Source organism: Megalobrama amblycephala, linkage group LG19 (assembly GCF_018812025.1).
Source record: "Megalobrama amblycephala isolate DHTTF-2021 linkage group LG19, ASM1881202v1, whole genome shotgun sequence".
Taxonomy (NCBI): Eukaryota; Metazoa; Chordata; class Actinopteri; order Cypriniformes; family Xenocyprididae; genus Megalobrama; species Megalobrama amblycephala.
The window spans coordinates 35,638,031-35,650,275 of record NC_063062.1 but is presented as its reverse complement, the minus strand read 5'-3'; the positions used below and the strand labels follow the sequence as shown (position 1 = coordinate 35,650,275).

Sequence of the window (12,245 nt, the reverse complement as noted above, 5' to 3'; positions counted from 1 at the left end):
TTACGTCACGTTTGCTTTTGTTAACGCCATCGGGTAGGTTTAGGCGTAGCGTCGGTGGGACGTTATTTTAAAATGAAACGGAGCGCAAATGTCAAATCGAGAACCGTGGCGATTCGTCTAAAAAGCAACGTCATAAAAACATACCGCATTCACCCAATTATCTGCTCCGGCAAAAAAAAAAAAAAAAGGAACACGCTTTTAGCGCCACTCAGTGGACATTTCGCAGCGAAACTGCAGCGATATGTACTCACTGGTATGTATATCGAGACTCGGGAAAACGTGCCCACGGGTACGTTTTCGTCATGAGACCTTACCCAAGTAGAAAGCCACTGCAGCAGCTTGTTGTGCCATTCTGTGTTCATCATTGACTCTGTTCATTTGTAATGAACACACAGAAGAAAAACCTCAATGTTCCCCCCAATTCTTTTCATGATAAAGAAAAATATATGAAGTCAGTATGATCCAGATGTCAGAAAGAGTAACATTACATAGTGTACTTAGTTACATAGACCTTTGGTGTCATTTGAAATGTGGTAATTAACTAAATTGAATTGCCAAATGACAGTGCTATGAATCCTGTCAGCTAAAATGGTTGGCAATAAATGTAGTCTGACCTATACTTGGAAAGTAAAGAGGATGGCCTTTGATGAAATAAATGGGAACGTCGCCTCTGCAAAAGGTTGAAAATGAGCACCTCACACCTATTAATTCTGTTCATAACCTTTAAATGCATACCCAGGCCAATTACGGTTCTGACACTTTGCAGACTACTTGGAACATTGTTCCTCCTGATGAGAAATAAGTGGAAGGGTGGTACTAAAAGGAGGAAAAGATGTCTGGGTTGTTGTTTAACCTCACGCAGAATGTCTAGGGACCTTTTCACACCTCTTTAAGTCTTTAAAATAGAAAAAATGTACCCCCTCAAACTGAGTGGGAAAACTCGCCCAACTATGCAGAATCGTTTTTGCTTGCTTGGTAAAAAAAAAAAAAAATCACTTTTGGTTAGTATATTTTTGAGGCAATTTTTGTTATTGTTGTTGAGTGGCTGTTGGTGTAAAACAGTAATGGTTTTAAAGAGGCATTCAGTAGCTCTTCAGCTAGTGTGTGATTTTTTTTTTAATTTTTTATATTGTTTATGTCTTCAGACCTTTTCTGCTTCTTTGGCCATACAGATACTGATTCTCTTGTTGTCTCCGCTTGTAAAGTGCAATAATATGTGTGTTCCATTGTCAAATTTTCTGCACCATACATTTTCTTACAACACTTTTATAGAAAACTATTATGAGTACAGTATTACACTGTTATAAACAGTACTACGTTAAAAGAAACCAGATCGGTGTGTTGTTCAACAACATTATGTCTAGACGGATGTCGAATACTCGCAGCTTCATTCTCTTTGTCTTGGCTTATGCTGAGGCCTCATCATGAGTGCTGATTTATTTGTTCCGCCTCTGAGTAATCTGCAGCTGTTGTTTACAGTAAACATGAAAAGAAAGATCACATAATCACAGAGGACTAATTTTTAAGGGGACTAATTAGGCAATTATAAATTTGGGTGTTGACAACTGAGTTCATCAAAGATTTTTAGGGTGGCTGAGATGAAAGACTTACAGGGTGTAGAATTAACTCTAGTTAGCAAGCGCTAACTGCACAGAAATCACTTTTATAAACATAACCTTGTGCTTTCCTGTGGGCGCTCTATTGGTGTCTATGGGCCTTGCTGATTTATGGCTGTGAGAATGTGATATATACATGATGTAACAATGTCAAGGCCACTGCAGTTCAGTTCATAGGTCAACCCGACCCTCACACCTGGCATGATAAGCCCCATTTGTGATGGCAAATAGAGATATGGGAATGAGAGAGAAGACATCAGAAGTCAAAGGTCATTTTCCTGCTAGTATGTGGCTTACTTTAAGATATTGCATGTAGTGTGGAACTTGTGACATCTATTAAAGATCAATATATAAAGTTGATTTGGACATAGGTTTTCTACTCCTGGATAGCTGGGTGTTGTGACCATATATACTGTGGTAGAAATGTGTCAACATATAAATTCTGTTCCTTTCATATTTAAAGTATTTTAGCCATTAGAGTATTGAAAAGAAGCATGATTTTGCAACCTATTAAACATTTTGAGCTTAAATTTCTAGAACAATAATTATATCATTATGTATATGTGTCGTGATATATACTGTTACAGCGATATAAAATCATTCAAACCATAATATAAGATTTTGTTCATATATTGTATGTAGTAACAGTATGAATGAATACGACTGAATGAGTATGCATCTCTCTCTCACTCACTCACTTACTCACTCACTCACTCACTCACTCACTCACTCACACACACACACACACACACACACACACACACACACACACACACACACACACACACACACACACACACAAACACACTAAAGAAGATAGATGAAACACTAATGAGCTGTCTGTAGTGTAATTTCCAATCTTTATCTTTTCAGCCTTATGGCATGGTCTCCAAAGGATTATGGCACTGAGAATACTGAAGTTCTCCTCATTTACTATGAGATGAATGAACCGCGGCCGAACATAAAGACCACTGCATACTGGGTCCAAGATCCTCTGAAGAATGAAAAACAGATGTTGAGGGGAAAAAAAAATCCATAATGAGACCTGATAAACTTGTGAAGATATTTTACAGTGTGTGAGAGGACTCTTCCTATCACTTCAGAGCCCTTCCACCAGATTGTTTTTTTCTCTACATGTCTATTTCCTATCCTGAAATCACAAAGAAAAACAGGCTGGTTTAAGTTTTTCTTTCTTTTTCTTTTTTTAACATTAATGCTAAGTGTCAGATATTTTATGGACATGTTAACCACTGCATTTCTTGAAATGTATTCCTCCAAATTAAGGTTTTAGGAAAGCAATTCTGAAGAAGAGAAAAGTCAAAGATTGAGACCATTGATAATTGGAACGGCCTGATTAGTTCACTGTTTATTATTACACATTTCACAATGGCTCCAGACAATGTCAGACATTCTCAAGGCTTTTGTTTAAACTGCACATAAAGCATCATACTAAAATATAATCAGCTATTCATGACAGAACATCGGAATAAGCTTGGGCGATTTTTTTTTGTTGGTGTTGTTGTTATTGAACTTGTTGTCTTTAAATACAGTTTGGTCAACACTTTGATAACTACATGATGACTAAAGACACTAAGTTATGTATAATACCACTTAGCAAGCTTGCACACCTATGGCACATAACATAACATTTGGCACCATATCGTGGGATTTTTTGGCAATTTTCTTTGTTTCACAAAGCTTCTATTGAAAGGAAAGAGCCCTCATAGTTTAGTCAATGCCAATATAAAGCTGCCATGATTCAGTGCTGTGGTTTTACAAATAATAGATGAGTAACACCAGTTTTAACTGGCTTTAAATGGATCTATAAGGCGTTCTGGTACTTATATATCTGCGGTATTTGTCAAGATTAAATATTCCATATTTTTTGCTATTTAAATAGATATATTGATGCATTCTTAAATTAGATTTACTTACTACCACAGTATTTGTATAGCAAACTTTTCTTTGGACTGCACCATACATAAAAATAACAGGTCACCATAAATAATAGCACTAACACATTCAGACAATAACATCATAATTTCTTGGTGTCTGGATTTTTTTTAAATAGCTCATAAGGAGAAGTGCCCTGTACTCAGTTATAGTCTCTGTCACAGTGCATACTTTGAAGTTTCATTTGCAACCAGAGATGAAGAGTTCAATACTCTTATCGTCTTCCCTCGGGTTTAAGTCTGTCCGGCACCAAACGCTCAACAAGAGTCCTTGGTCACTTCTTGGTCCCTTTGAGTTGTCGATGATGTGATGTTTATGAGGGAAGGACACACAAAACAAGAGCAGGATGGACACAGCAACAAGAACATATTGTAGCTATTGGACACCTACAAGACAGAAAGCTGGAGTGTACTACATAAGACGGACACATCACGTTTGGACTGAGTGCTTCTAAGGGTCATAGTTCACACAAATACAATGCTTCATCGGACACAAGAAGTCAAAGCTGGGTTCCAGAGGATTATGGGAAGGTGCTCATGTTTTTAGCATGACAGTTTTACCTCGCTTTCTTTGTCTCTTTCAGTTTCTTTCTGACTCACTTCCTGCTTTTAGTCCCTTATTTTCCAGTCCACCCTTCTCATTCATTCCATGAGTATCTTGCTATCGGCAGCCGCAGCCCTCCACCACCATGTCTTGGTAGTTTTTCAACACCACACGTTCCCCCTGGTCCAGGTAGAGAAGGGCGATGGGGCTAAGGGCTGTCGGCACGCAGCAGGCCCGTGGCACGGCCCCGTTTACGGAGTTGACCAGCGTCTGCACCATGGCATGGCTAGATGAATTCATATGGTCAGCCAGTGGGAAGCGGCACTCTCCAAGGCAAAAGAAAGCATCATAACCGGATGGGGCTACGATCCATTTATTCCAGCCTACGTCTTTGAAGTCCACGTACAGCGGGTGCCGACGGCAGCGAGCGCGGGAGAGCCGTTTGAGCTTGGCAGCCCTCCCACCGTTTCGTTTCACTCGCCTTTCAATCGATCCCACCCGCCAGCTTGCGTCAGAGCCCTGACCCCTATCACCCTTAAACCTGCCCCCGGTCCATCTGCCCCTGCCTCGCCTGCCAGCAGGGGTCCGGTTTTTGTGGGACACAAAGGGCTCGCTGCGCCCATCATGGCTGTAAGTCACCAGTAAGGGCCTCTGCCTCGCCCAACTGGGCTCATCTTGCCCCGTGTACCTGCGCACCCTCAAATGTCTCTCTTTAGGAAGACTGCTGTTATTATCGGCAATAACATCCAGAATAAAAGACAGGCTCCCTGACCTCTCGGATAGATTGTGAAACACTTCTCCATCCAGGGGAAAGGTTTCCCAGAGTTCTGCAGCCTTTCTATCTCTAGTCAGCCGACGAGAATGGAGCAGTGTGGGTTTTGACGCAGGGTCACTATTGGAAAGATAAAGGCTGGCCACGTGAGAACCCCCACTAGACCCTTCATGCAGGAAACGCAGCTCTGCCGACACCACACTCTCTTCTGACGGAATGGAGGACAGATTGAAGCCGATGTGAATGCTGTCCACTGCTGTTTTCTGCTCTTCTGGAGGACTCAGCACTGTAGAATCTACACAAGAAAAAAGAGAAAGACAAAGTTCTTAAGCTGTAAAATACTTTCTTTCCATCGTGTTCAAGCACTTGATCTCGACGTAATGGCATAATTGTCCAACTAAATAATAATTGCACATCATTTGCTTGGAGCACTTATGAAAATTAGCCATGTCCTTCTTAACTTGTTCCAAGGTGTCTACGCTAATGCCAAGACTTGAGTGAAAAATATCGGAACACTGGTAGCTTTTTCAGTGGGCAACTTTTTACGACTGCCAAGGAAATTGGTGTTCTCGATGACCTAGTGCGATAGTTGCTCATACCTGTGTGGTGAAAGCATCGGACTGTGTTGGCTCCTTGCACATGCTGGGAAGGGTAGTTAAACTCTGGGTCTTCAATGAGATGGTACTGTTGAGTGTGGAATCGATACAGGTCAAGAAGATATTGGGGCACCCTTGCCTCCTCACTGGGGTTGGGGTGTGACTGAAGGCCCAGACGGGTCAGCAGGAGATTCTGAATGGTGTGGGCCAAACTAGGCTCCAGAGGGCTGGCCAGGTTTCCATGAGTCTGACTGGGACCCTCCTGGTGACTTGATGAGGCTTGAGGTAGCAGCAGGATCATCAGAACCAGTAGGCTAGCAGGGAACATGTTGGACCTGCGGAGGAAGAGGTAAAAAGAGGAGCAATTTTGAGACTGCTGAAGACATTTTGAAGAATAATTTTATTATTTGGGGAAAAATGTCAGGTTTGGAATGGAACAATGACTATTTTTATTTTTGGGTGACCTATCCCTTCAGTTGATGTTTGACCTGGCTCGAAAATAATAATGGTCAGAAATTTAGTGATATAATAAACCCATTCAGTGTGGTAATTGACCATTTTAGCTTTAGCCCTTTAGCCATGTGTCTTTGTTTCTCCTTATTTGGCGAGTGATTTAGCGCTAGTAGTTTGGTTGGTTACATACAGTGGTTAGGAACTATCACTCTGTGTTTTTGTCGTTGATTTACTGCTATTTGTTGTTTTGGAGACGGTAATCGCAGAAACAGTGTCATAAGGGAACTGAAGTAGTTTTACAGAGATTATGGCCTGTGGTGTTTGATTTAGAGGTCTACAATAGGCCTGTTAGACCAATTCATTAAGCCTGTGTCTCTCGAGGTGGTTTAACTGACAAATGAGGATAACCCAGGACATCCAGAATTGGTGCACTGTGTTCTTGAAAAGCACATGCTTTTACAAGTGGTATAAAAGTGGTGTGGTCATTCTAGGATGGTCAAGAGGCATGTGATCAATCTAGAGTGATTATAACGTTCGATACATGATAAAAGCAGATGTAAATTTTGCAGTTTGATTACTTGTCTTTGTTGACGCAGTGCCGCTGCCAGTGTTGTCATTTGTGTGTCTAAAACAGCTGCTTGAAAATAATCACTAGGTTAAAAGTTTACAGATTGTGTCTGTGCACTGATGGTAGCGACCGACTTAAAGTAAATCACCTTCCAAAAGACTGGGAGGTTCAGTGGTGCAGTGGTTTATTGCTGTTTTTTTCATATGTTTATCCCAGCCTTTACATATTTGCAAATAATTTTGTGAGCTTTCGAAGAGAAAATAAAGCAACAAACTGACTTATTCATCAAGATAATCTTTGATATCTTGTGCAATACCGATCTCAAAGAGGAAGCAGTCAGAAATTTTACAACTTGCATTGAGAAAGTTTAACATAAAAAGTATAGCCTGAATTTGGGCCCTGTCTACGTCATTGTCAGACGCTCTGTTACCTGAAAGCAAAGATTAGCACTCGACATTTCTTTTTGACATCTCCTTCCTTTCAGTAAGAGCTTATTGTTTCAATCTGTCATCCATTAGTGGCAAATGGAACAATTCTTCTCATCGGTCTCATCTCTAAACCTACTTCAGCCTTCAAAGGTTGCTTTACAAATACGTACTTTGGTGGAGTTTGTAGGAGGTGTCAGAGGGCTAATATGAGAGCTTTGAAAGAAACACTCTCAAATGAATATTCCAGGTTAAATGCAAGATAAGCTTTGACTTGAATCTAATTACAGTGGAAGTCTATGGGACATCCATTGTATGCTTGGCCTACACTGTAAACACACATTTTGTCTTTTCTTACAAACTGAGGGATGAGTGTAAATGATTTCTGTGGTTTTAAAAGTATCTGTGGCATATATAAAGCTTATCTCATGCTTATCCTAGAATATTCTTTGACAAGGTGCTGGGTGGTCTCACAGGGTCCAGGAACACTTACATCTGAGTCAAACTAAATGTTCTTTTGATGTAGAATCTGCTCAAGTCAGGACTTGCTGAGCAGCGACTCCTTTGGATTACCCTCAACTACAGGTGTTAAACGCACCGGAGAAGAGGATGTATACCGTCCTCTTGCTGTCCTCTGTCCCCTCCCTCTCTCTCACACTCATTCACCAAACTCCAGCCAAATCCTCAGAGGACACACAGGATAAGACAGTCCCCCACGCCCACAGCATCCGGCAGTAAAGTAGATTAAGTGGCTTTTACCCATCCACTCGATTGTTCCGCCCAGTGGGACCTCACAGAGGTGTAGCTTCCAGACGGATCAGCTCTCCTGAATGCCGCCTCCCCACTAAAACTTCATTAGACTCCCTCGCTTCTGTCTTCCCCGCAGTCCCTCCTCCCATCGGCATGTGTTCATGCTGCATGTGTGTTACGGTTTCTGTTGTGATTGGATTCGACACGTAATAACTTCCCCTACAGGGAGAGTGGTAATCAGATGGAGGGGGCGGAAAGAGGAGTTTATTAGACCCCAGAACAGACGGCAAGCGGTGACCCCGGCAGAGGAAAGGTCGGCCAGACTCGTGCCATTACCAGAGCGATGTGACCTGCTGACCTCAGAGTGGAGGGCAGGGTGTCTTTGCATCCACTTATCTCTTTCAGCTTTCTTTCCACATTTTTTCCCCCTATTTTTATTCTTCTTATCAGTTCTCTTCCTGTAAAGCATGACGTCCAGAATTGATATATTGTTACACAGTTCTAGGAAAGGCCAGTTCGCTCTCTCTCTCATGTTTCCCCCCTTCGGATTTACCCAGAAGTCAGCAGTGAAGGGCCATAGGGGTCATGGTGCCTCTGCTTGTTGCTGATTTATCCTCCACCGCTGTCTTCATGTTTCACATTTCACTTCGTACCCCGAACCCTCCGCTCTCCTTTCCTGTTGTTCTTCCTTTCGTTCATTCCCTAGACTGCTTCACCCCTGCTTGCTTTTCCCCTCACTATTTTGTCATTTTGTTCTTGAAGGAACACTCATGTACTTTTTTGGATGCAAAGGGTACCCGTACTTATTTACTTATTCACCCCCCCCCCAAGTCTTGAGTGCCTAAGGCACGAGAGTAGTCACAAATGGTCGATCTGTGCCTCTGTTTTGCTGAATTAAAGAGATGAAATCATTAGAATAATATTGCAGGTAGACTGCACGGCGGTTTTATTGGAGTATATTAGCAGAGACCTGTAATTTATCCCAGATGGACCGATTAAGAGATAATGATGGTGGCCCAGACCTCAAATTGTGCCCCATAACATTCATTGGAACAGTCCTCTGTGACACTACACAAATACATACATGCATCCCACTGTTACAGACTAAAAAAAACACACACAGATACTGCTATAGGAACATACACACAAATTCTATGCAGCTTGCCAAGGTTCAGCTAAGAACAGACTAAAGTGGTCTCCAAGGATGAGTAGAGTAGACCAGACAAGACAAGACATTTCCTCCCAGAATCCTCCCCTAACCCCCACATAACATTCTGTTATCAATTTGACCGTTTTGGCGGTCCTAAAACCCTCAGACGGTGTTGTATTATCATCTGGCAAATGCTGAACGATCTATTTTAGTTAACGCCACATTGTAACATCCTAAAAACCTACTTTTTAAAGCTCTGAAATGACACATCACATATCACAACTTCCTTTTTCGGCCAGATTGTGTCTTTTTGATTTATCCATTTAGCAACGGGCTTGTCTGTTTGTTTGCTATACATTTTATCCCCCAAGCTGCATATATTCAGCTCTCTGCCAGCCCTGGACAGCAAGCATCTACTCTCCACAGTCTTCTCTTCGAGACATTTGCAGAACACTGACCGGTTTTTGCTTTTCATGGAAACACTGATCTGCCTGTTTCACATGTTCTGAGGAAGCATCTCCGCTATGAATCTGTCATTGGGTTTGGTGAGCAATACGTGTGAATTTTTAGCATGGAGCAGACAGTTTGATGAGGAACGTGAAGTGAGTGGTTGGTTGACGTTTTGAATGAGTTTAATCAGATTTGAGTCACACATTGCAGAAAATCATTTACTTATTCAGTATTGTACGTCTCGTCCAGTGTCTAAACATTCTTAAAACAAGATAAATTGATTGAGAAGTGGAATTGTATAAGATTTGTTTATACTTAAGGCAAATAAGGAGTAAATTATATTTGTATTATTTGTGCTTAACACAAGAAAAAGTAATATGCAATGTGTAAGAAAATAAACTCATCGTTTGCTCACCCTCAAGTTGTTCCAAACCTGTATGAATTTCTTTTTTCTGCTGAACATAAAAGAAGACATTTTGAAGAATGTCAGTAACCAAACAATTGATGGGACCCATTGACTTCCATAGTTTTTTTTTGTTTTTCTTTTCCATATTATGGAAGTCAATGGGGCCCATCAACTGTGTTTGGTTACCCACATTCTTCAGAATATCTTCTTTTGTGTTCAGCAGAAGAAAGAAACTCATACAGGTTTGGAAAAACGTGCAGCTGAGTAAATGATGACAGCATTTTCATTTTCATCCCTTTAATTCAAGATGTATAATTTTGCTTCTGAAAGTCAATTTATCTTGTTTAAACCATGTTTAAACTGGAAAACAAGACAAGCCCTTATTAGAGTCATAGTTTTACCCGTGGCACAGGATATAACGGATGTTGCAAGCATCAAGGTGTTCTGCGGTGGAGGGTAGTACTCACGTCCAGGTGAAGTGGGAGGTGTGCAGAGTCCATGGTTTGTCCTTGAGCTCCAGCGTTACAGACCCTCTCCTCTCATTCGCTCCTGAGGACGGAGTGGATGCCGTCTGCCTCTGCTGGGTTGGCGAATGTATCTGTGGAATAACGTGAGCCTCTCCAGCTTGTCCTCAGGCACTCATCCTGTTGTGAGTGTTGGAGAAGTGCACTCTTTTAAAACATCCACTGACTGACTGGACGCCGCTGTTATACCGGGACTAGGACGTAAAATAGCAGCTGAGAAGAAAGAGAGAATGAGATGGAAGAGAGAGGAAGAATTGGAAGTTTTTGCCGGCTAAATTTCCTCTGTCCCTCTGGCTTTGTAGCTGACTTTCTCCCTTCCTCTCTGAATCTGTCTGTACTTCTCTTTTGCGCTCTCCTCCCCTTTTTCCTCTCTCGCTCTTGCTCTCTCTCTCTCTCTCTTACCAGCTGGTAAACTCAGTTAAACTCTAATTGACTTTCCTGTCCATTCGGATCCTCCCTGATAGTGATGTCACCAATGCCCCCACCCTCCACCCACCTCTCCAAACGTACAACACTCACACTCACACACACAAACAAAGATAAGGTCAGGGCTGCTTTGGATACACAGTACAGGTCAGATTGCCATTTGCAACTTTACATTTGGGTCTAAATGTTTCTTTTGCAGGAAACAGGAAAAAACGCGATAGATAAAGCGGAGCGCACAATGGGCGGCACAGCCAGTTGATCTGACGTTATCTGAGCGAGTGTTTATTCTGGAGGGAGTCATGAAGGTGAAAGAGAACTAATGATGATACAAGATTAATTCACTGTCATTGGTGCAAATGAACAGCCAGAGGGTGCCAGGAAAACACATCTATCACCAGAGAGAGAGAAAGGGGCACGAAGATAATGAGTGCAAAAGGAACGCAAAAAGAAAGAGAGACGAGAGAGGGAGCAAGGTGCGCTCGTCCTTCCGGTGGGGTGGACTGCATTGGTATGCATCTGGCAGGGCAATGAGAAAATGTCTGTAACCTCACAAGCATCGTCTGACAGATTGGATTGCATCTGTTGAATCAGTTGAAACACCCCCTTCTCAACACACACACACACACACGCTCGTACAGAGAAACCGGTTCGCCCATGCAAGGACACTGTCTTCCAGAATCTTCTATGGAATTAGACTTCAAAACACAAATTTTACTTTGGAAGTGAAGTGCAATTCCGTATGCCAGACTAAAAATCAGACATTGAAATTCATTAACACAAATGTGGAGCTTGATACAGATTTGAATTTGAGATATGACATTTAACAATGGAACTGTTTGTGGTGATTTTGTTTTCCGTTTTAGAATTTAGAATTTAGAGTTCTGAACTTCTTCATCTGAAAACCTGAATTCTAAAATTCTGTTTTTGTTAACTTTTTTTGTTAAATGTCAAATCTAAAGTTAAAAAAATAACATAAAACTGAAATCTTTTTGTCATTTTTGTAGTTCCATATATAAACTGCACAGACACAACAAAACGCAAACATTTTAACATGACAGTCTGAATTGGAAAGTTGACAATTACAGATTCTTTAATGCTCTCTGCATCCAGGAGTTCACTTCACAAAACACCACAAACTACACCCTAATAAATGCTGCGTTAAAAACAACCCAAGTTGGGTTGAAAATGGACAAACCCAGCGGTTGGGTTAAATGTTTTCCCAACTATTGTTTAAAAATGACTATATGTCTGGCTTAAAATGAACCCAAAATATGTTGGAAATTAAAAATCTGACACATAATTACTAGAGGCAATAATACCAATCAAAAGGTGAACATTTATTAATAAACAATTTAATAAATGTTTATTGTTTGAATATTATTCATTAAACTTATTACTAAATGTTCATTTGTTAAACATTAAACATATTTTGGGTTCATTTTAAGCAAGCAACACAGTAATTTTTAAACAATAGTTGAGTTAAATAAAACTACCCAGCAAGTTGGTCAAACATTTAACCCAACCGCTGGGTTTGTGCATTTTCAACCCAGCTTGGGTTGTTTTTAACCCAACATTTAACTTAATGATGTAATCAGGGTCATATTTTCTTGTAT

At 41.1% G+C, this 12,245-nt stretch overlaps 1 protein-coding gene across 1 annotated transcript; it reads right to left on the bottom strand.

Annotated features, from left to right (window-relative positions):
* Positions 1-2,949: 2,949 nt before the first annotated feature.
* Positions 2,950-10,663, bottom strand: bmp16 (bone morphogenetic protein 16). The gene is made up of 3 exons (XM_048168936.1): positions 10,150-10,663; positions 5,484-5,815; positions 2,950-5,179 (listed from the first exon to the last, which is right to left on the bottom strand). Exons 2-3 carry the CDS (start codon positions 5,806-5,808, stop codon positions 4,230-4,232), a joined length of 1,275 nt encoding a protein of 424 aa, XP_048024893.1. The 5' UTR covers positions 5,809-5,815; positions 10,150-10,663; the 3' UTR covers positions 2,950-4,229.
* Between the last annotated feature and the right edge of the window lie 1,582 nt (positions 10,664-12,245).